The sequence below is a fragment of the Vombatus ursinus genome, unplaced genomic scaffold (genome assembly GCF_900497805.2).
Source record: "Vombatus ursinus unplaced genomic scaffold, bare-nosed wombat genome assembly UNPS02014818.1, whole genome shotgun sequence".
NCBI classification, from domain to species: Eukaryota; Metazoa; Chordata; class Mammalia; order Diprotodontia; family Vombatidae; genus Vombatus; species Vombatus ursinus.
The window spans coordinates 51,474,726-51,500,688 of record NW_020954596.1 but is presented as its reverse complement, the minus strand read 5'-3'; the positions used below and the strand labels follow the sequence as shown (position 1 = coordinate 51,500,688).

At 34.8% G+C, this 25,963-nt stretch overlaps 1 protein-coding gene across 4 annotated transcripts in view; it reads left to right on the top strand.

Annotated features, from left to right (window-relative positions):
* Nucleotides 1–25,963, top strand: part of ATP8A1 (ATPase phospholipid transporting 8A1) — a 287,178-nt gene that overhangs the window by 64,872 nt on the left and 196,343 nt on the right. For 3 of the 4 annotated variants that reach the window (XM_027836226.1, XM_027836225.1, XM_027836227.1), the window contains exons 6-9: nt 6,499–6,539; nt 10,529–10,602; nt 16,362–16,431; nt 21,526–21,653. In XM_027836226.1, the coding sequence (XP_027692027.1) occupies nt 6,499–6,539; nt 10,529–10,602; nt 16,362–16,431; nt 21,526–21,653 (313 nt within the window). The remainder of the gene's footprint in view (nt 1–6,498; nt 6,540–10,528; nt 10,603–16,361; nt 16,432–21,525; nt 21,654–25,963) is intronic. The other variant, XM_027836228.1, reaches the window with a different exon arrangement.

Here is a 25,963-nt window from a genome sequence, read left to right as displayed (position 1 = left end):
GATGAGAGAAGGCTTCTTTGACTAATTGTTATCTGAACTTGGTGTTTAACGATTGGTAAAATTTTAGTGGGTAATTGTGTGAGAGGAGGAAGGGAGTTTGGTTGGGACAAGAGAAATGAAACCACCCCATGTGATACAACTTTTCCTCTACCAGCTCTTCTCAGGATTCTAATCACTGGAATCACCCACTGGTTATTCTAGTACCCAGCATGTCTCCTCTGCTTGCTGAGGTGCTCCTGCTTACCAATTTAGGTTGTGAGTGATTATGCAGCCATTTTCTCTTCTCCCTAAAGATAACCCTATTTTTTAATGTATTTTAAGGGTTTGCACAATTTTGGGAACCCTATCCTAGGGAGATAATAACAAATTTGAGGGGAATTTTATAAGCTTATAATGGATTTGAAAATGAATGCTGGTCCTTTACATTCAATACTCTTTTTGGATTCTTCATTTTTTTTTTTTGGCTAGGTCTTCTACTTGATTAGAGATTATTTATAGCTTGTTTAACTGATAAATTCAACTGGAAAGGCTAATTTATGACTCCAGTTTTAATCATCAGCTTTCCTCAGCTTCAATTGCCTGGAGTCTAGTCTTGGAGTATGGGGCAGAGACTTCTGTCCTGTCACTCTCATGGACTTAGAGATATTTCTATCTCTATCTCCCCTCCCATTTTTCCAACTTAGTTCCCATATGAGATAATTTGCTCTCTTAAATGAAGTCATTGGCCCTATGGCATTACACTGCTTTAGGTTATTTAAAAAGATGGTCAGTGAACATCTAGAAGAGGACTTAGTGAGCATAATCTCATCAAAGAGTAGTCACTGATGGTTTGGTGTAGACTGCAAGGAGGTCCCTAGTGGAGTGCCTCTTTGTTTCAGTTGATGCCATTTAATAGTTTTATCAATTTTGAGAAAAGCAAAGAAATGGCATACTTATTTCTAAGTGGAAAAAGTTAACAATAGCATACAGAGTCAAGTTTCAAAAAGATCTGGACAAGCTAGAACATTGTGTGAAATATAACAAGATAGTAGCCCTCCCATACTTAGCCTTGGTCAGACCACTTTGGAGTATTACTTGGTTCTGGGAACCACATTTTCAGATGGCCATTGATAAGCTGGAAAGTGTCCAGGGCAGAGCACCCAGAATGTTCAAGGCCTTGAGTACATGCTGTTTATGAAGATCGGTTGCAGGGTCTGGGGATTTGGAACTTGGCAAATGAAGACATAATAGTTGTCCTTAGGTACTGGAACAGCTGTTAGTTGAGAGAGAGCAATTAGACTGGTTCTTAGTCTCATATTATAGAATTAGTAGCAATGGATAAAAATGATAAAGATACTAATTTAAGCTTATGTAATCAAATACTTCCTAACAATTAGAACTGTCCAAGAGCAGTGGGTTTTCTTGAGAGAGAGTAGCTTCCACCTCACTGGAAGTTTTCAAGTGAAAGCTATATGACTACCTTTTGAGTATGTATGGATTGGACTAAATGGTCTCTGAGGTCTCTGAGGTCCTTTCCAACTCTGAGATTTGGGGGATTCTAGAGACCATGATTCTTTCAGCCCTGGAAGATCTTCTCTGGAACAGTCCTCTCTAGTCTTTGGTTGTCAAATTGAATTTGTAGATTTTATGTAATATTTCTCTATTCCAAGGAAGAGCTGTCATTCTTGTAGGTTGTCTCTTCCACCTACTGCTCTAGATTAGCATTAAAACTTCAGGTCATAATCTGAAGTAATGAGTCTGTAAAATGTAAACTCTTTGAGGGTAGGAACTACTTTGTTTTTTTTTTCTTTTTTGATCTTGTATCCCCAGCACCTAAACTCAGTGTTTGCATATAGTAGGTAGGTTATAACACATAACGTTTGATGAATTGAGTTGGCTTCTTCTGTACTATTACCAGCAAAAGGTTTCCTTGACACTCATGAATTGACCCAGTTGTGACCCTGTTCCTCCTGGTGTTGACCTCTAAATCTTTTATCATTGGCTGTTTTGAGAAGATGATCTTAGGGCCACCGGACATTTGACAACTGTCCTTTCTTTGTCTACTGGCTCTGTTTGCTGCTCTCAGCATGGATGCACATGGCCCATGGGAATTCCCTACCCCTGTACCAGCAGGTATAATGGTATACTGAAGTCTAAGTAAACAATGAGAAATAGTGCCTTCCTTCTGAGATGATCTCTGATTTATTCTATATAGTTCATGTTTGTGCTTAGTGAGATTGTTGAGGGTGGGGATCATTTTTACCTTTCTTTGTCTCCCCAGCAGTTATCACAATGTTTTACGTGATAAATGCTTGTTGGCTTGTTATTAGCCTGATGCCCATTTCCAGACACACTCCTCTGAGCATGAAAAATGAAGAATAAGCTCAGCTGGAAGAATAGATCTGCTCATAGTTGTCTTCTAACACTTCTGGTGTTTATTTCCTTCTTGCTCATTCAACTCTTTCCGTGTTGAAGAACATTCACTTTGATTCAAATGGTAGAAAAGGTAGAATATGGGAAGTTCTGCTTTCTCTCTGGTTTCTACTAATATTAAAACATCTTCCTCAAGCTCTGACCTTGTTCTTTGTTGTTATTCAGTCATTTTCAGTCATGTCTGACTCATCATGACCCTATTGGGGGTTTTCTCAGCAGAGAGACCGGAGTGGGTTGCCATTTTCTTCTCCAACTCATTTTACAGATGTGGAAACTGAGGCAAATAGTTAAGTGACTTGCCAAGGGTCACACAGCTAGTAAGTGTCTGAGGGGAGATTTGATCTTAGGAAGATGAGTCTTCCTGACTCCAGGCCTGGCACTCTATCCACTACACCATCTATACCTAAAAAAAGACTTAAAAATTGTCCATAGACAGTGGCTTTCTCCACCCACCACCCCAAAATAAAAAACCTTCAAGGCTTTAATCTTCTTGACACTGTTCTTCCTTGTTACTTGCCATTCATTCATAGTCATCCTTAGTTATTTATTCCTCCTTTTTAAAATCTGAGTTCATTTTAGAGATCCTTTTGTATTTTTATCCTTATTAAGGTAAGAGTTCTTAACCTGAGGTCACTAAAGTTGTTTTTGTTGTTGCTGTTGTTTTTAAACAAATAACTATATTTTAATATAACTGGTTTACTTTGTAATCCAATGTATTTTTTTAAGTACTTAAAAAGATTATTCTGAGAAGGGATGCATAGATGGAGTATACAACAAAAATGTTTTAGAACCCCATCAGAGACTTCTGCTTTTTCCTTAAGATTGTTCTGTTATCAGTTTTGTATCTGAGAGCCTCCCATTTCTCTTGCGTTATCTTCGATTTTATTAGTTTCTGATCCTGGGATCAAGCCTATCATTTCTCTGAACTCGCCTCCAAATTCTTTTAACAGATATCAAATATTGTGGCATGAGAAGATAAGGATGGAATTATGGGTGTCAGGTCTTGAGTGAAATGTCCTCTCTGTCATTTGCGAAAACCTTACTGTGTACCTACCAGATCAAATGAAAAAATTCATGCAAAAACACTTGATAACCTTAAAGCACTATATAAATGGCAGTTATTATTATTATTTCTACATGATTTTCTTTACTGGAGCTCAAAAAATAAATTAGAATTAAGAAGACTTAGTCATTGCTCTTCAGGCATTCCCAATCTAAGACCAATAATAAGAACGTAATAGGTGTGTTTAACAATATACAGGATGTCTCATAAGTAAGTGCAATTTTAATTCAACTTAATTTAAATCTTAATATTTAAGTTTTAATATCCTAAAACTACACTAAGATTTGGGACATCCTGTATATATGTATATATGAGACAGGACATATGGACGCATATTTTGTGGTGGGCAGAACCTTCAACTTTCTTTTCATTGCTTAATTGAAAGAAATGTTTTCACGGATAGGAAGTAATGAGAGAAGTGGAGAATGTAGTGTGTGGACGGTCCAATAGGGACAGAGTAATAGGACAAGGTGATAACAAAAAGGGTTATGGGAGAATGAGGTCAGATCATAGACTGAGCTAAGAGGTTGAGGAAAGTGACCACAGGACCAGATTTGAAGGAAGAAAAAAGAGAGGAGGAGCAGGAGTAGAAAAAAATTTCCATCTATGACTCAAAGCAGTACTGTTGGAACTGTGAATTATTGGTTCTTGCAGTTGCATCTAAGAGGTTTGCCATAATATGTTATTCCCCAGTTTGTGTGTGTGCGGATAAACAACATGAAGGTGGCCATACCCAAGCAAGTGCAGTTTAAGTTCCAAAGCCACAAAATATAGCTAAGAGAGTTCTCTGTCTCATGCCTCACAGACCTGGAACTGGAAAGGACTTTAGTGATCATTTAATCCAGACCGTTCATTTTAAAGATGAGGAAATTGAGTCCTAGAGAGATTAAATGACTTCCCGAAGTCACACATAATAAATGGCAAGAGTCAGTTTTCAAAACCTGTTGGGCCTCTGACTCTAGATGCTCCATTCTTTTCACTGCCCCATCTTATATCCTTGTGTTATAAGGGCTTCCTGTAATGACACTGCAGGATCGTATCACACACCAGCTCATCCTCCTGCACGTCGCCTAGTCATCATATTTCCATGCTGAAATTGGCGTTAGCAAAGAAGTGCAACACAAACCTGAGAAACAGTTCGGGTTGCCCTATTGTGTTTATCTATCTTTCATATAAACTATTTAATGTTATATGTGCATCTGTTGTTTTTAGTATGAAAGCTACAGGGAGGCGGGATAGTGGGTGGCACTTATGTGCATGGGATATACTTAGAATCATAGAATTGTAGATCTAGGCATGGAAGAGACCCCAGAAACTATCTAGTCCAATAGCCCTACCCATCTATTCCCATCCCCACCCCCGTTCTCTTTTTACAGATCAGGAAGTAGAGGCCTTGGGAGGTTGTGACTTACCAAAGATTTCACAAGTAGCAACTGTCAGAACTAAGATTTGAACCCAAATCCTCTGATTCCAGAGCCAGTGCTCCTTCTATTATACCACCCTGTCTTCCTTAATATTTATTTCAATATTTAAAAGATTGGGCTTTCCCTGTGCAGCTTACCACTCATCTACAACTCAGTATAGTGTTTTCAATAGTTGTCGCCAAATAACTCACAGCCTTTTCCAAACCTAACCTAGCTTGGCTAGTTTTTCAATTAGAGAAACAGTGTTTCACCAGGTCCATCATCTAAGCTTTTTCTAGCTTGATTATACTTTCCAGAACTTTCACCACACTGGAATGAAACTCTAAAATCCAGCATCATCTCTGTGCCATGTTGAAGCCACACAAGTAATACCTGAGTGGAGGATGTGTTTATTAGCACATAGAAATGTTCATTGATGATTATATAGTAAAAAAAAAAATCAAATTATATAGCAAAAATAATCAGTAAAAATGATATAGTAAAAATTGTACAGTAAAAACAAAACAAAACCTGCCAGTTTTTTTAAGTTTACATAATAGTAAGAGGGTTTAAAACTAAGGAAATGGATCAATGGAAACTGAAACCTAAAACCGTGCCCCAAAGGTATGGTAGCATTTTTCATGATGAGACAAGCAGCACCATTCAAAGGTCCTGCAGAGGATTTTCTTTCAGGAACAAAATTAAAAGTAATGGAGAAGTCCTTTATAAGCTATCTCAAAGAGTTGCAGACCATGTATATTTATGTTAAATTCTGCCCAATATGTTAGAGGGTATCCATCAATAATTCAACTGTATTTTGAATGCTTGCCTTCCACCAGTGCTGCTACCATGAAAAACTTAAAGCTATCTAGACTTGTATTTCCAACATGAACTTGGCAAAATTCATCTGTTAAGTACCTTTTCTCATTTTGGAAATATTTGTTAATATTTTCTTTAAATTAGAATTTTGTTTAGCGAGGATATCAACATTATAATTTTAAATAATATAGGGTCTTAGAACAAAATATGCAGTATGATGCCTTTCATGACCATCAATGAAGCCAATCTTCATTGATTTTTTGGATGATTAATTATCTGCTAATTAATAACTGATTTGAACTCAGGAAGATGCATCTTCCTGACTCTAGGCTTGGCAGCCTATCAACTGAACCACCTAGCTGTTCCCCCCTCTCCCGTCAAATTCATTATCCTACAGCAGACTTGGTGATGAGCCTTTTCAAATAGCTGAAAGAACAGCAGATATGCAACCCATCATCCAGCTTCTTCTTGATGCCCTTACAGTCTGGTAGGATCTTTCAAAGCTTACATCCCTCTGAGTCTAGCATAAGCTTCAAGAACTTAGCATATTTTCCACACCATAGTAAAACAGCCATGGAGACGTGGCTATATATGGGATCTAAAATTGATATAGCCTGTCATTTCCTATTCATTATGTTACTTTTAAATACATTTGTCTTCCAAATAAAAATTTTAACCTTTTAAAATCTTTATTACAGAATTTTTTAGAAAGTAATCATCTAAAATTACCATCTTGTGAGAAATTTGCTTTAGATTGTAGGAAATCTTATCAAGATACATTGTTGTGATTTCTCTTTTCAGTTTTGAGAAATGGTGCTTGGGAAATTGTTCACTGGGAAAAGGTAAGTGTTAGTTTTTATTTTGCTCCATTAGATAAATACTCTGAGGTGGTACTATTATAATGTCCTATTCATAATGCCATTAGCTAGCTAATGTAAGAAATTATGTAACATTCTGCTGATATGGAACAGAACTTAATAGTGACCATATGTAAATATTGTGCTATATATACCATTATAATGGTATATGAATTCAATATAGTGGTATATATACTCAAATAGTAATGTATGTTTAATGCTTCCACAGTATGCCATTATTTTTAAAATAATATTTAAGTTTCTGTTTACACTACAGTGTACTTTTAGTACTGTTTTTGTAGGTTTTATTTAACCATGAATGTTTTGTTTAATATTTATTGTAACTATCTACTGCCCAACTAAAAGAAGCAGTTTTAAACACTTGATATAGAGGGAAAAATTATTTAATAAATGTTTCAGATTTGTACATCATATTTTCAGGTGCATAAGTTACAAAAACCCCAGTCTCATAAAATACCTACCCTTTAAATATAACTACTACTTTACTAGGAAACAAATTGCTCCTCTTCAGTCAGTTAGGTAATTTACTCTTAAGGTGTATCATTCAGCAGTTAACGAATCAGAGCCATAATTTACCAAGTGGTGCCCAAGCAAGTGAACCCAACTGATGAGGCATCCTAGGCAGTGGACTCTGGACCGAAAAAGAATATTTCCAGTAGAATAGAAGTGGTTTTTTGTTTTGTTTTGTTTTTACCACAGAGTCTTTTGCAGCCCAGTGTCCCCCATCTGATTTGGGACCATGTCTCTGAAAGAATTGTTTCAAATTCTTAAAATTAATGCCTACCTCCCTGCTTGCAAATTATTGAGCATTGACTATGTTAGCAGTAATTTTAATTAAGTAATGAGAAATAGAGCTTTATGTATCCCATTTTGCATTTCTTCAAATTTAAATTCCACTGTCTTTGTTCTTTGATTTAAGCATGTTGAAAAAGAAAATCCCTGAATTACTTAATGCTATAAAGCTGACTTCCTTTTCCCAGAAGCAAAGGAGGGAGATTAAAGAACATATTACAAGCAAAGGCAGTTGCTGCTGGAGCTTTAACATTTGAATATTTTAGAAAAAATATTATTGATAAGTAAATACAAATGGGTTTCCCACTCGAGTATTTTCTTCAGTATTTTCGGCATAGTTTAACAGAATTTGTAAATTCCTAAATGAATAAGTATAGTTGAGGAGATAAATAGATGCAGAATGGTTGGAAATTTAGTGCATTATGCTAGAATTTGAACCCCTTTGTCATCTCAGAGAGATGTGAAGTTCTTGGAAAAGCATGAATTCTTAATAACATCTCACAAAAAAGGGAGGAAAATACGTACCTTTGATTTAATATGTAGAATCTTTTATTTGTATCACTGGAGACTCCTGGTGGTGGTTCCTTTCTGTTAGTATGAGATAATTATTACACTGAAAAAGATCTTGAGAAATCTCAGACTTTTGGGTTTTTTTTCTCCTTATGTAGTAATTGTGATAATTCTTTCAAGAAAGCCAAGCACAGATTTTATTTGAACTAGTGAATTCATTTGTTATTTAATGCAATTTAAATAATCAGAGAATTGCAAGTTTTAATATTCTGTCAGTGTCTTGCTATAAACATATTCAAAAATGTATCTCCAAGTTACATTTTTATGCCATTCTACCTACTTAGAAAAAAATAGCAATAAAGTCATAGTGAGAGCATTTGCTACTCATCTTTAATTTTAATATCAATCATAGTGTGAATCCTATCCTTCATCTGCTTGATAGATTAATAAAATTCTGGGGAAAAAAAGATAATTTGCCATGCTTATAAAACCTTACAAGAGCTTTCCAAAAGTTGTCTTCATATTCCTATATTGTTAAATTCTTCCATTGATAATATTGTAAGACTCTCAGGAATTTGAATCAGATCTGTTAAACATGTCCTTTGTAATAACAAAAGGATATTAAGCTATTTCTCAAAGACATTATAACAAAAAAAAATATAAAAATATTGAGCTGAAGGCAATTTTTAACATACCCACACATGATTGACAATTGCTTTTTATGAAGACTTAAGCTTGCCTTTGCTTTAGGAATTATTTTAGGAGTAAAATATGAATCAAACATAATAATCCATTGTCTCTTCTTAGGTGGTTAGGTCAATTCCATCTGAAAAGATGACCCAAAGGAGTAAAACTTCTGTAAAGACAGTATATTCCAAAACCAGATAAAGAGGATGGGATCCAGTGCAGACTAAGGAGTTTGTTACTTTGTATTGGTTAAAATCTTCAGGAAAAGATGATAGAAGTTAAAAATACTTTCTTTAGAATTTAGGATCGCCAAACCATCAATGATAATAAAGTACACTTATTTTTTTAAAATATTCAATGTTCAAAACATAACAATCCTCTAATATTTTATTTTCCCCCATCTTGTAAATAAAGAAACTGAAGCAGAAAGGTTTTAATGTGACTGTCATCCCAATAGATACTATTGCCATAGGATCTTTGCCATATGTGTTAAATTAAAGACAAAATGGATAACATGTTTGTATTTTGAGTCCTTACTTCCTATTGAGAATGTTCTTTTTTTCAGGATAAGCGCTTCTTGCTGTGATTTCCCACATCATTATTACTCATCATTAACTATACTCAATCACTCCTCTTCTTCCCAGTGCATGAAGAGCTGCAGTCTGTTATAATTGCCTGAGGTTGCCTGGGCTTTCTTTTTAGTGCTAATGAGGAGGTGGTGGAGAGGAAGTTCCGCATCAATTCCTCTTTCTGGTGCTGGAAAGTTCTTTGGAACACTCTTGAGCATCCATTCATTAAAGGAAGAGTCACAGAGGGCAATTCCTAAGGAAAATGATGTTCTACCCATTTGTAACAAGTTGTAAATAGCCAAATGCAGTCTGACCAAATTTAGAAAATACTTTAAAACTAGATAAATATAAACGTTAATTACCTTTGATTTTCACTAAAGCAAGTATACAAAGCAATGTCCTAGACAGAAAGAGACAAAAAGGAAAACACCTTCCTGGCTGCAGAGCATTTAGTAGTGACTTTGCTACTATTGTAGTTAACCTGTCGGCTGAGTCTGGATGCAGATAGTGCTCTCACAATCATTGCTAAAATTAAGTTCATTTGAAGTGGAGAGCTACAGGTGGGGAGTGATGATGACTTTTGATATCTCATTTCTCCTCCCAGCCCATGTGAGGCAGTAAGACTCTAGGAACAATAGCTCTTCTGTGGGGAGCTCTAAGGAAATGTCTATCAATATAGCTATTCCTTAGTATGTCACGTTTTATCTCTTGAGATGGGCACACATATGTCGTATTTATCTATATGTATGTGTCTATGTATGTTATATGTAATATATTACTTGGGAAAAATTGGTGAAACTATTAGCACCCATTATCATAAAATATCTGCCTACTGCATGGGAGGCACTGGGGATGTACAATGAAAAATGACACATTCCCTTCCATTAAGGAACTTATGCTACCCAGGGGAATAGAGAGAAGAGGCAAAGTTGGATTTCCTTCATTACATCTTTATTTATTCTACCAAGATAAACAGAAATTGATTTTATTAGCAAGAGGCTCCTATAAATGCTGCTTCTGGTGCTATTTCTTTTCAATTTTGTTGGGAATTTCCTAAGGAATATTCTTGAGATTCCATTTTAGAATTTTCTCATCGTTTGAGACAGATATAACAAGGTGATGAATGATGAGAATAAGTAGATTTCACTAAATTCATTCCATTAAAGAAAAATTAGATGAAACGTACTAGAGGTGATAAGAATGGACTGTCTGTCTTGGTGACAGCCTGTGTATAGTATTCAGTCATTTCCATTTTATGTTCTTGGTTGTTTGTCATCTTGTGAAATTGAGTGGTTATTAGGGATTTTACACCTTCATATACTTAATCTCAATGGGATATTTATTCATAACTATACTCAATTACAGATAATTAACCAATTCCCAGTTTTCTTTCAGGTAAATGTTGGAGATATAGTTATAATAAAAGGCAAAGAGTATATACCTGCTGACACTGTACTCCTATCATCAAGGTAGAGATACCTACTGATGCTCAAACAGTGTAGAGGCTGGTTTCTCTACCCTGCATTGAATCTGTGATTGCTCCAAGGAAATAAGGAATAAACAGAAGAATTTTTAACCTCTTTGATGATTTTAATTTAAATATTCAAAAATGTTTGGAAAGTCAAAACATTTTACTGCTTATCATATAGAATAAATGATAGGTTCTAAACTTTTAAATTTCAAGGTTAGAATTACATATAGAAGGCATCCTTAGGAGCAATGGTACTCCCAGGACTTCTGCATGTATTTTTAGCCTCATTCAATTTCCCTGTCATTTATTTTAGGTAATACATGGATTGTGCTATTTTAATCATACCTTGACTTTTTATTTATTTTTAATCAATTCCTTAATGGCATATTCATATTTTTTCACATTTTTTTTTATGTCTACAGTGGGATGGTACAGGAAAAAATACAACCTATATTTTTCTGTTTTGTAATATTACCATTTGAAATGGTTTATTCCCACGTACACACTGAAAATGCATATTCTTTCTTCTGTGCTCTTCATGTCAGAAAAGTAAATCAAAATAATTTTGTATTACTTTGTCATTTGTTTAAGATGTCCATGTATTACAATTGGAATTCCAAATATCAGATGATTTTATTCTTTATACAATATAAACTTTAAATGATTTTGTATACAAAAGCCATAAAACTAAACATAATAATTAATTTTTAAATAATTAAATATTTTAGAGGTTGTTTATTATCATTTCCTTGGACAGTTTTATTTATAAAATCCACATTTGTAATGTGGAAAGTGCACTTTTTTCAAAATCTATTTAATCAGGTCATTACTTAGAGTGATTCGATTTGTGATGAGTTAATGAAAAATAATTGTGCTGATAAAATTTTTTCAAGACATTTACAGAAGCAAATCTATGAACAGTTCATCTATCCTCTGGCCGGATGAACTGTTCATGAATAATTTCAGTATTGTTTTGAGAGTTTAAGAAAATGGTTTGCATTAAGTTTGTATCTCAAGGGAAGGAAGTTTTACTTCTTAACCCTTAATCTATTTTGAAAGTGATGTCTTGCCTCAAGAATGGTCCCAATCATAACAATGTCATGTAGTTACTTTAAGTAGTTTCTGAATTTACACAGTTATTGTAGACATTCTGAGTAGCTAATATCCCCAAACCAGAAATTCCTGGGTTTAAGCCCTGCCTTTTCCACATATTGGCTGTATGGCCAGGGGCAAGTCACTTAATCTTTCAGTACTTTTGATAACCCAAGTACACTGCTAAGACTTCAAGTTATACAAGGACTCGGAATTCCCTATACTGTGGTAAAACCAAAAGTCTTTTCACCCAAGCATGGTGATGACAAAAATGAATGACTTTTTTTTTTAACTTATTAACTATTTAACTTTCGTTCAATTAATTTTGAATTCTATGTTGTTATTTTATGCCTATTTTGAAACAGGGTTCTTTATTTGTTTGTATTATAATAATGTGCACTTGTCTTCAGGCTACCTGAGACTCTATCCATCTATCTCATAAGCTACACAATATAATTATTGAATTGTAAATCATGTGCAAGATTTGTTTTTATGAACCTTAAAAAACAGTTTTCTTTTGTCTCCTGATAATTCTAGGGTTCATTGTTTTTGTTGTTAGGAGTTTCTTTCTCTTTTACTATAATCAAAGGAGCATTATTGGAGAATTAGAAATATTTGACTTTCTTCTTGTTATTATTTTTATATAATTAGCTCAAGTAATGAACATTGCTATTCATTAACTAGTGCAAGACACAGATTTGTTAGGATGATACTGATAACAATACCATCTTATATTTGTAGAATCTTTTGTTCTTTTTCAGAAAGTTTTCTCATATATTATCTTATTTGTTTTTTTTTTTGTAACAACCTGCAAGGTACATAGAGCAGGTATTATCACCACTATTTCGAAAAGAAAGAACCTTGAAACATGAGAAATTTAACTGATTTGGCCAATGTAACAATATAGTTACTGAGAGAGTGGGAATTGTAATGCCTACCTGCCCCCCTACCATTTGATCCATTGACCTCCTCACTGTAGCACACTATTTTAAAAAATAAGTGCAGACCAACACTTATAATGATGATGATGATGCTACATTCTGACATTTAACATTTAAGATATTTTATATTCCAGATTTTCTAGCTAAGAGTTACATATTTTTATACAGTATCTCTTCTATGAGACTTTTGTGAGAGTTTTCCTAGGTTGTATTTTTGTTTTTAATAATGAGAGCTAGAAATCATACCACAGCCAATCTTTACTTTTAAATAGAAGAATATACTGATGTTGGTTTTCATATTATATTAATGAGCAGTGATATTTCATAAATTATCTGATAAATGCCTTTTTGGTTACCAATGCTACTTTTTAGTTACTCAAACCCATGAGAAGGAAGCTCCAACAGCAATGGACAGCTAGCTGTACTGCTAGTTGGAGCAGGCTCTTGGCTTGGCCTTCTTATTGCATTCATTTGAAACTTGATTCATTGGCCCATAGAGTTATTTCCCTAAGTCATTTTGCCCAATGCTTTTAGCTGGAACTGACTGTGGCAGTTGGGGGGAAAAAGCCATTATATTTCTGAGTTTCTACCTTCTCAAAGGCTGTGATACAACTTTGATGTTAACATGGTAGTTAGGTAATTCATTTCTAACATTGAACACTGTTTAAAGACATTAAAATATTATTTTTAGGAAAATGTTTTGAATGAGTATTTGTTGAATAGATATAATAAAAATGCAAGCTTTCTTTTTAAAAAATGTTTTCAAGCTTTTAAAAAAGAGAGACACAGAGAGAGACTTTTAAATAAATTAACTGTCGGAAGTCATAGTTTTGTTTCCTGGAGGATATTAACAAGAGGGAATAAAAATTTATAAACATGATTATTTATTAAAACTGAGAACTAGATTTGCAAATAAATTATACAACTGAGCAATTTTTTGAAAGTTGTCCTAGCCCTTTTAGACCTGGTTAAAATAGATTTTGAAAAATTTGCCTTTAGACATTTTTATTAACATATATTGTTTTATATAATAATTTCAAATTTTCTGTCTCTTTTGTCCATTTATGTTTTTTTTTCCTGTTACTCATTTTTTTCTGTTCTAATAATTTCAAACTGGGATATGTAGGTGGCAGTAGGGGAAATAGTGAGAGTGACCAATGGGGAACACCTCCCAGCAGATCTCATCAGTCTTTCTTCAAGGTTAGAATGAACAAGTTGCATAGGAAATGTGTATGTGGGTCCTCATACCAAATTAGAAGAATCTGACCCAATGTTATTGGGTAATGTGTCATTTTGAAACACAGAAAAATTGCTTTTCTTAGAAATGGGCATTTTGCAGATGTTCTAAAGACATTTAAAGAACATAATTGAAGATGTCTGGTCGCTTTTGGACCCTTGATTGTGCATATCAAACTCCTATTGGATTCAATAGGAGTCTCAAGCACAACAGTAAAAGTAGATTTGGGATTTGTTTATTTTAATTTTATGTAAAATATTAGTATATGTCTATATTTAAGAACAAATACTGAAGCTTTATTCTTGCCTCTTTAGGATTATTGACTCAAATGACATTTAGCTAAAGAAATTTTCATGAAAGAAACTGTTATTGGGAAACTACAATAAAAGTTTGCATTTTGTTTTTCAACTTTTATTTTAGAAGAAATAAATGCCTCTACTTTTTACTGCTTGAAATTTTTGACAAATTATTCCTAAAGTAACTACTCTGAGATTTAGGGTTTTATGGGATTTGTAGAGGACCCCCTGCACAAAACTCAGTGTTGTACATTTTGTACTGCATGCATTGGAATTATTATCAACACATTCCTAGTGACAAAGTGCACGTTAATGTGATATATTTCAGCTATATCCTAGTGTCTGTCCTGTGACTGCATCTTGTTTCATTTTTCCACTTACTAATCACAAAGCCTGCTTTGCCTCTCTGACTGTAGTCTGTGTTTTGGATGTCCTCATAATTTGCTAAAATATTTATTATCTAGCATGATTCTTTATCTGAAACATCTTTGCTGTCTTTTCTAAGTGCTATCTTTTGAAAACTGCTTCAGTAATGGGCTGTCTTCAGTTATTAATGAAAATGTCTTGTATTTTGAGTGTGCATTTGATTTGATCTAGTTCAAACAAAAGTTGTCTGTTTAATTTCCTTGAAAGAAATGGTTATTTTTGAGAGAGAGAGAGAGAATATATATATATATATATATACATATATATTAGAAGGGTCTTCTCATTTGAATGTCAAGGTGGCTTTGGGCAGTCAAGAAAATGTTCATGCTTTCCTGCAACAATATGGCATCCATGTTGCTCAATTTAACATTTGGTGTCTTTCCATTCTTCCATATTGTTAATCTGTGTTTGTGATTCTTTAATGGAGTAACAAATTGACCAATAGTTACTAAAAAACTAAATTACCATTGTGATGGTGATAAAAAATAAATTGATACAGTGAAAGCATATACACAATTAAAGCTCTTTCCTATGGAAGATAAGTAGGCACATTTATGAATTTAAAAGAATGTGAAATTATTTAGTTGTTTTTCAAAATTTCTATATGAAATAAATCTTTGCAACATTTGATTGACACAATTTTTGATTCATATCTTGAAGACATAAAAAGCTAAATTTCCATTATAGATTCTTAGTGTAACTATTTATGAAATTGGAAATTGATTAGGGCATTCCACATATGTCTAACTTACCAGACTTTCTAGTTAACTGTATATTAACTTCTTTCTGGAAGTACACAGGGAAGCAATAGTTCATCTAATTTTGATAGAATTTTAGTATATTTACTAACTAAAACTTGTTTATTGAAGATAATTGGAAAATCAAGCTAATTCCTCAACCAAGTGTTAAATAGATCAATGTGATTTTTGAATGCTTCCTTTTTCAGTTGTGGGCATGAATAAGTAGACTTTCCAGGTTTGTGCATATTACAGAGAAACTAATCATATACAAAAATAAATTTAACTGCAAAACTAATTTTAGCTCCCTATCCTTCCCCCCTTCCCTGATCTCTGAAAATGAGACTTTTTCCAGGGTAAAAAAAAAATAAACTTTATAAAATGGTGAAAGAAGTAACAAGACAGAAAGCATATATATGCCCACTTTTACTGAGAACAGAATTCATTCATTTGACCTAAGTTGACTTTTTTGGAGACAGTTATTTGAAGATTAGTGGATTTTCTTCATCACTTAAAAAGTGTTTTGAAAGTATAAGGAAAACAATCTAGAATGTTCTAATCAATTTCTGCCATCATTGAGGATTCCAGCTTTGAACATGAATCAAACATGATATTCTGAATTAACCTTAAACCTTGACACAGAGTTAGGTCCCTCCTTATATATTAATGTCTGTGCTGAGCCTGTACATGGTGAGCAAATTGGACTACAGTATGACAGACAAATCCATTTAGTTAGGACATCTTTAAGATAAATACTTACTGCATTACTGCAGCCAAATTGCTTATGAGATAGAAGAAAAAAAAACTCTAGTCCATTAGTTTCTCATGTATAGACAGACCCTGAATCTGAGGCTTGCTGTTCAAATTGAGCTGGTATATGTAAAAAGGAATTTTTATATTTAACTGCTGTATCCTAGAGGGAAGATAAGATTTGAGACTTCGTGAGTTTGAGCATTATGTAATTGATTACTGCTCCTGTGATTTTTTTTTTTGGCTAAATCTTTGTGATTTTTAATTTTAAATAACAGTGAGCCCCAGGCCATGTGTTACATTGAAACATCCAACTTGGATGGTGAAACTAACCTGAAAATACGACAGGTAAAATCTCATTTATTTTTTTTCATATCAATTGTAGTTGTATCAAGTGATATTAAAAATTTATTTTTTCCATGTCTCTTCAATTTAAATATTCATTAAACACCTACTATGTATGTGCCAAGTACTATGCTAATTGATGGAGGAGATGCTACGATTAAATTAGGCTGGGTGTCTGTTGTCACAGAGCTTATGGTCTGAGGTGTTTATATGTGCGTGTGTGCACACACATGTGCTCCTGCGTGTTGGTGAGGCCTAGGAGAGAGAGAGAGGACACATCAATCAGTCAATAAACAAGAATTTATTAAGCACTTATTATGTGCCTAGCACTTTGGTAAGCACTGAGGATATAAAGAAAAAGCCGCAAAGAGTTCCTGTCCTCTACATATGGAGACAAATAAGTTATGCACGGAGATTTTTACATACTTTTGAGAGAATGTTGGTTGTTTGCCAAAATTAATTTTACTGGCTTGAACACTAGTTTACTCCTAAGAAAAATCCTAAAAATATCTTAGAAATTACAATTTTATATCTTAGCCAATTGGCTAACAACAATTTTCTTTTAATGATATTGTATGGTTGCCAATATGGAATTGCCAAAGTCTTTAAAGAATTAAAGGTTAAAGTCACCCTAGGCATGAGAAGGCTGCAGCACATGCTAGTGAAGAATTGCATAAAAGAAGTGGTTGGACATCATCGGAGATATATGAATGAAAAAGCAGATGGGCTAGTCATGTGGCAAGATCAGAAGATCACAGATGAGACAGTTCTTGTACTCCATTGGCATTCAATGAACATCAGGTGATCTAAAGAAAGGTCCAAGCATGTTGTAAGCCCCTCCAGAAGTTCAATTCAATGGAGAAGATAACATGTACCTATATTGGTATGTAAAATATATTTACACATAATCATAATACACAATGAAATATGATAAATGCATAATAGAGGAAGAAACTAAGCACTTGCTATATGTTACTGTGAGAGTGGGGGAAGTGATTAATGAGCAGAGAAATCTAACATACTGAATAAGACAGTCAGGATCCAAAAAACATTCTTGTCAGGCTAGCACAAGTTCTTGACCTGGGGGATATAAGAATTTGGGTAGGAAAAAAATTACATCTTTCAATATAATTAATTCTCCTTTTTAATCCTCTATATTGGATCATATGCATTTAAATATATAATATTCATATTATTCTGAGATAGAGTCCATAGACTTGGCTTGACTGCCAAAGTTTAAAAACCTAGAGATCTAGATCACTGCAGTGAATCTAAAGCAATGAAATTCAATAGGGATAAATATAAAGTTTTATACTTAGGTTCAAAAATTCTACTTCTCAAGTATACAACAGGGTGTGGATATGGTGAGACATCAGTTTTTCTGAAAAATCTCTGGAGATTTAAGTGGAGTACCACCTCAATATCAACAGTGTGATGAGGCAGCCAAAATACAAAGGTTAATGCAGTCTTACATGAAGACAGTCACTAGCTTTTGGGGTAAGGAGGTAATCATCCCTCTATGCTCTGTCCTATTCAGACCACATTTTGATTATTGGGTTCAGCTCTGAATACTTTGGTTTAAAAAGAATATTCATGGTGGGCTATATAATAGGCATTTTTTTTTTAGGCAATTGGGGTTAAGTGACTTACCCAGGGTCACACAGCTAGTGAGTGTCAAGTGTTTTGTCTGAGGCCAGATTTGAACTCAGGTCCTCCTCACTTCAGGGCCGGTGCTCTATCCAGTGTGGCACCTAGCTGCCCCTCATGATAGGCATCTAAGAAAATGCTTATTGATTACTAGACTGGAAAGTATCGAAAGGAAGGCAACCAGGTGAATGGCCTTGAGTACTTATCATACAAGGATTGATTAAAGGGATGAATTGGGAATGTTTAAAGAAGAGAAGACAAGATAAGACTAAGGAAGGGAGAGGACATGATACTCATATTCTAATATTTAAATAGTTTTCATGGGAAAGATTAATTAGACTTTATCCATTTGACCCCAGAAAGTATCACCAGGAGTAGTGAATAGAAGTTGGAGAGGCAAATATAATATGGTATCAGGGAAAAAAAAAACCTTCATGACAGACTTATCCAAAAGAAGAATGGGTAGCTTTGAGGAATTGTGGGTTTCCTCCCATTGGAATTCTTCATAGAGTGGGTGGCTACTTGTTATGCTATAAAGGTGTGATTCCTTTTGGTTAAAGGATGGACTAGATGGTTTCTAAAGTGCCTTCTAGCTCTATATTTTATGATTCCCTAAATTAGGCAATGATTCATAGATGATTGGAAAATTGAATTTGGATCTTAATAGTTGGTTAGAATCTTAACAAGTGAAGAATCCAGGAAGGACAATGAACAGCTTTCTTGGCATAGGAAACAATGTAAGTAAAGGCACAAAGGTAAGGTATAAGATGAGATTTATCCTAAGAATTAGTTTGACAGATAGATGGTAGAGTGGCATGAAGTAAAAGTGAAAAAGTAAGGTGGTATCAAATTGTAAATGACCCTGAATGACAGTTGGCTAAGGAGTTAAAAATTTTATTTGGTAGGTGATAGTTAGCCAATGAAGGATTTTGAATGGAAGAATGATATAATCATATCTTTGAATAAAGAAGTTTACTCTCCAAATGATATGAAGATTTAATTAGATAGGGATCAGTCTAGGAGGGATGGCTATTAAAATAATCCAAACAGGTAATAATGAAATTTTATGCTAGAATGGTTGCAGTGAGAGAAGAGACAAGAGGCCAGATTTGAAAAACGTTTTTTGGAAAACTTAATGACTTGCAGAGAGAGAAAACATTGCTGAATGATGGAGAGTGGAGTGGAAAATAACATCATGGTTTCATATAAGGGTAACTGGATGAATGGTGGTGCCACCCATCAAAATGGAAAAGCCAGTAGGGGAGCAGGCTTTCAGGAAAAGAAAATAAACTTGATTGGTAGCAGTTTGTGAATGCAAAAGAGACAAAAAGAGGGTCAAGGCCATAATGATATTGAGGGATGAGGAAGAGGAGCTGAAGACAATTAAAGTACAGTTGGAGAAGTAGGAGAACCATGAGAATGTAGTGTCTAGACATCCAAATCTATGGGAAGATTGAAGATGGAGGAAAGGCCTTTGGATTTAGCAATAACATCATTGGTGACCTTTAAGGAAAAATGTCAATAAAATAGTAAGTGTAAAAACCAGATGGTAAGGGGGTTGCTTAGTAAATGGGGAATGAGAAAATAGAAGCTTTAAGAACTGTTCTTGTTTTTTTCCCCAAGAATTTGGCAGTTAAAGAAAGGCACCAAATGGTAGTTTGATATAGAGGGTCAAAAGAAGAGATAGAGAATTCATTACTTCATTAAGAACTTGCTATATCAGGCATTTTGCTAAGTTTTGAGGTTACGAGAACAAGATGGTCTCTACTCTCAAGAAGCTTACATTATAATGGGGGAAGATAACACATGAAAGCAAGGTAGAAAGAGATCTGTGGCTGGTAAACAGTGGAGCATACCTTAGAATGAGTCAGTAGGGAAGTAAGCAACTTCTGATGAGTTTTAGGAATTCACCATTTTAGAAAATTCAAATAGGAAGGAGCCAATAGAGACTGACAGATCAAAGATGTTTGAGAATGAAGAAAGGTCCTAAAGGATGTAAAAGAGGAGGAGATCAAGGACTAGATAGAGATTATAGCCTTGCCAAGGAGTAGGATATTTGTGGAGCTTGCATCTAGGATAGTAGAAGTTTATGGTAGTGATAGATAACTCCAAGGTTGGAGACTAAAAAAGTAGAGAAGGGACAGATAGTGTGTGTGTGTGTGTGTCTGTGTGTCTGTGTGTCTGTGTGTATGTGAGAGAGAGAGAGATGGAGAGAGAGAGACAGAGAGGGAGAGAGAGAGGCAGAGAGAGAGAGACAGAGACAGAGGAAAATAAGGGAAATAATTACAATTTCAGGAAATTCATTCCCTAGGGTTTTAATTTAGTTGTGTATGAGTTGAAGAGCTAATAGAATTAATTTACCTCCATAGTTTTAGGTAGGAAGTAGAATTATGGCATATGACAATGTTTGCATCTTATTATAATTAAGTTAGTCATATTTTTTCTTACACAAACAAATGACTCCATCTCCACAAGAATTCTCCTTTTATTAAAATACCAGAATATATTTAGATAGTCAATCATCATCATTTTACAGTAGTGTAAAGTTTAAAAAGTACTTTACATATGGTATCTCTTAACTACACATTATTGTGTTACATGTTACTGTGTTATTACATGTCTGGCACATGGTCAGTGAAAATATACTGGTATTGAAATGACAAAAGTTAGTTCCTTTGTGTTAAATAACCACAAGAAGTTAAGATGAACAAATAGATGGATGTTTATTTCCCAAGATGCTATAAAATAATTCACTAAGTTCAGAAAGTTTTCATTTTCTTCATTTTCTAACTTATACTATTCCTCCTCGCTGAGACACCACCTCCACTGGCCACCTGCATGTAAAACATCTGGAAATTGTGATGATACAGGTTTGGAGATGGGAAGCACAGTTGAAATACTATTTCAGATAATTAGTTCCCTGGGGGCTAGGTGAGCTGTGAATTTGTAACTTGGATGTTAATTATCTAATGAAACTAGAACAGCACAAAACACCTGGGTTCAAATTGGTAGGAAGAGAGAAGAATAAAGAGAGAAGTTAGCTGAAGTTGTTTCTGGGAGTAGAAAGTTCAGTGACAATTTGGGAGCAAAATTCATTCCTAATCAGTCTGAGAGAACATGCCCACTTTCTTCTAGAACTTAACCCTGGAGAGAGAATTATCATGCTTATACCCTAACTTCTCACTACTGTGTCATCCTAGATACTGCAAATTTTCATTCTCTCACAATTTCTACCTTATACTTCCCCTTTTAAAAATTATGTCATAGTTGAAGGGGGGGGGGGTTGAGTATTCGTCCCAATCAATACTTTGACTTGGTTCAAAAGGAAGTTGAAGAAGAAGTCTTGACTTTTTGTCCTCTTGAAAGATTGGGATAAGTCCTGAGGGTTATGTGTGTGAGTCAATTAATATGGTCAGAATATGATGAACTTTTCTTTCTTTGTAAAAACAGGGTTTGCCAGCAACATCAGAGATTAAGGATATTGACAGTTTAATGAGAATTTCTGGCAGAATTGAGTGTGAGAGTCCAAATCGGCATCTTTATGATTTTGTTGGCAATATTAGGCTTGATGGACATGGGTATGTATGATCTAAATTCAATACTTTTTACTGTACAAAATAAGTTATAGTTTTTTTTTTACAACCTAATCCCACTGGATTGTGTTACATATGTGAAGCTCTACCTAGAAATTTGCTTAGTTATTAATATTGACATTTTAGCTTCTTTTGTTGTGAAAATACATTGTCTAGGGTTGGTTTGTTTTTTTTAGTAGTTCTATTATGTAGGGAAACCAATGAATAGTCTCCCTAATGCTTATAATCTAATAGCTAAACACCCTCAGAAGCATGTCCATTGTCAATTAAATCAGAATGAATAGGAGACTTTGTGACTGTCATATTCATGCCAAAGCATAATTCTACCCCACCTTTTCTTTCTGGAAAATTTCAGGGGCCCCCAGGATGTGCTTGGTAGATCCTGACTTAGACCTGTGTATAGAAGAGTGCTGGTAATGGCCCAGTGAAAAATGATGGGATTTCAGATTAGGCTTTCCTCATATATAGGGCTATCCTGAGAAGGTAGAGTAATTCCCAAGAAGGAGGTTCCAAATGACTTCAGATAGATTTCCTGGACTCATAGCATCAGTTCTGAGGCATAATAGATACCAATGATTCTGAATGTGCCATCATAATCATATTTTGAGGTACAAGTAAAAGAATGAATAAAAAAGGCATTTATTAAGCTCTTCCTATATATAAAGCATTGTGTTGAGCTCTGGGGATACAAATAGAAGTTGTAAGACAATCCCTATTCTTAAGCAGCTCACATTATAATGGAGAAGAAAATACTCACTGGAGGTTTCAGGGGGAAGTTATGTAGAAAGGCCCTACGTAGCAGATGATAATGCATCCTCTTTAATGTTGTTTACGTGGATTTAACTATATATGTTTCTGACGTTGAACTATTTGACAATGCCAAAAACTTTAGTGGCAAGAGGTCTTTTCCCTGATCTTGAGTAGCTATAATTGCTGAGACTGGGGCTGCTGAGGCACCTGCAGAAGCAATTGCCAGATTTCATCTCCACCAGGATTGTTCTTCTGGATGATGGCTGTCAGCGACATTAGTGGGAACAGGGCCTGGGGCAACCACTATTCATATATTGCTTGAGCTTACATGTCTGTCAATGGTGGTTGGATGGCAGTTGGTTTTGATGGGAGTGAAGATGTCGGGCTTCTTCTCCACAGGCATTGCTCTCATGATAATGGCTGAAGATGCAGTATGGAGCTCTGGATGTTTGTCATGCACTCTGGGGTTACTCAGCAACAGCCCTTGTGTGGAGCCTTTCTTCTACTTGTGACAAACAGTGGTGGATTTTGAAAAGTGCTTGTGGAACCTGTAACCTCAAGGCCACGTGTGGCCTTCTGGGTCCTTGGGTGTGGCCTTTTGAGTCCAAGTTTTATAGAACAAAGAGGATTTGTTCTGTAGAACTTGGATTTAGTCAAAGAGCCGCACTTGAGGACCTAGAGGGCCACATATGGCCTTGAGGTCACAGGTTCCCCACCATTGTCTCAATGGTTGGACCATTCCCAAGGTTATACAATATCATATCAGAATATGAACTTCAGACTCTGGATTTTCTCTTTTAAGTCAATATCTCTAGCCTTCATTTTTTTCCCCCAGTGTCATCAAGTTGTTACTTACATCAAATGACCAGCTAGTATTTGAACACATAAGTTTAGCACTAAGGAATATCTGCCAATACTTTCCATTCTTTTATTTTGGGTAAGCAATGGGGTTAAGTGACTTGCCCAGGGTCACACAGCTAGTAAGTGTTATGTGTCTGAGGCCGGATTTGAACTCAGGTCCTCCTGAATTCAGAGCCGGTGCTCTATCCACTGTGCCACCTAGCTGCCCCCAATACTTTCCATTCTTGACTCATGTTTATAGTTGAGCATGAGATGACTTTGATTTTCCATGAATTTAATCTTCATTGAGAGTATAAAATTGATTCTCTGTGGTTTTAAAATAATTTAAAGTTAATTTCCAAAATTCCATACTAATATATGAAAGTATTCCCCATACAAGGAATTGTAAGTGTGCTATGTCTACACTTTACTATTCTTGCCTGGCTGGTACCCATACTCTCCTACCAGTTTCTCTATGTTTTTGTGCCACTGGAGGCCAAACCACTCCATTCTGTTGCACTGCTCAGCATAAAATGTCTACTCATAGAATGTATTTAAGGAGCTTATTCTATATGGAAAAATTGAACCAAAATTTCTGACCCATGGGTTTCTATGACATGTTTAACTTTTCAAAGTACTTTCATGATTAAAAAATATTATGTATTTTATTTTTAGGGGAAAGGAACAAGAGAATAAGCTTTTTTAAAGCACTTGTTACATACCAGGCACTGTGCTAAGTGCTTTACAAATGTTATCTCATTTTACATCATCTTAGTTCCCAAGTATATCCCTGCCTTTCCATTTTTTAAATAAGAAATTTTTAAAAGGAAAGAAAAAAAAAACAGTTGAGCAAAATTAACCAACACATCAATCAAAGCTGACAGTATGTGCAGTGTTCCACAGCCATAGTCCTCCACCTCTGCAAAGGAGGGGGTGGAAAGTACATTTTCTCTCTCATCTTTGGGTACCAACTTAGTCATAATTACACAATTCATTTTTTTTCTTATAAATTTGTAATGTAAGTAGGACATATCCCCACTTGATAGATGAAGAAACATTGACCCAGAGCAGTTAATTGACTTGTCTAAGAATACTGCAGTTAGTGACGGGATCAGAATTTGACCCCAAGTCTCTTAACGTCTTAAAACTGACATTTATATAGTACAAATTATTATATATGTGTATATACACATATATGTATATCTTTATATGCATGTTATATAGAAAGAGATGTCTTGATCTTCACACTAAATCTATAAAGCAAGCATGTATAAGTATTATCATCATCCCCATTTTTATAGATGAGGAAACTAGCTCAAAGAGTTGACCTGGCTATGGTGAATGTGGAAGGACATCTGCTCTTCCTTGACTTCAAACCAGTATTGTTTTTACTCTACCACTAGTCCATGCTAGCTCACTTAAATAGAGCTATTGTTTAAATTGATGGTGACAACTCTCTATGGTCTTATTTCCTTTTTTCTCCAATTTTAATTACTAATATATTGGTATTGAATTGGCATTAGCCACAAGTGTGACTATTATAGTCCTGTTTGGGGATAAAAATGGCAGTATATGCATCTGAGTGTAACTCTTTTGTGCTTTAAGTCTAACAACTTCAAAAATCTCCAAAACCTTTTGGAGTGGGGACAACCTGTGTTAGCCCGGTTTAAGTCTTGTTTGAGCATCAAGTTAGGGAGGAACAAAGGGAAAAAAGGATATTTAGTCTTCCATGTGTCCTTTTGCACAAAGTATCTAACTGGTTCTATTATTACTTTTTCCTACTCTGATTTGGTATAGGGCCAACACTGTAGGACAATTCCCTAAGATCTCTCTTGTTTTTTATGGTGTTAGGTAGCTTTATTTTGTTGGAGTAATTTTATGTGTCAGTGCTCTGCCCTTCCAATTAGTCAGGAACATAATTCACTGAATCAAGAAAGATGACATCAGAGGTCTATGCTGGAGGATCTGTTTCTTCATGTGACCAAAATATAGACTTATAAGAAAAGAAATTCTCATTGTTTATCCATTTGGTAGAACATATATATTTCTCTAATTTATCTATTAGCTTATAATGTCTTGGGCATCAATTACTTTGTCTGCTGCACTTAGCATGGTACCCATCACATAGTAGGTGCTTAATTAATGCTTGTTGACTTTACTTGACTAAGAAATTCTACATTTTGAAGAGAATTAACCCTTGTTTGTTCAAAGATAGGTTTTTCTATGGTTCTCCTCTCCCAAACCCACTATTCTTCTCATTGGGCTCCTGTTTGCCTTTTTTTTTTTTTGGTTCATACTAGTTTTAAAAACGAGCTACCCAATGTTAAGCTCTTTAGCCATTTGTTTTCTTTTATTAAATCCCTCTTCCCCCCCCCCTTTTTTTTATTACTGTCTCAGAAGAATCTTGTAAATGTTTAAGGTTGTGTGCTTCCCAGTTCTATTCTTCGTCCCCAGAATAGATATGAAAGACACAATTGATCATTTGCCTTATTATTGGAAAATTGGTCTGTTGGGTAATAGATTGTGCTGACCATTTTCACTTTTCTCTTCAATGGGAATCCTCACAACAGCACATCACTACTATAAGATCAATATGAATTAATCAACTCTCCAAAGAATATATATTATTAAGTACATAGAAGCCATGTATATTAGTAGATCACTAGTTAGTTACTCCTGGGTGCCCAAAGATGGACAAATTTTAT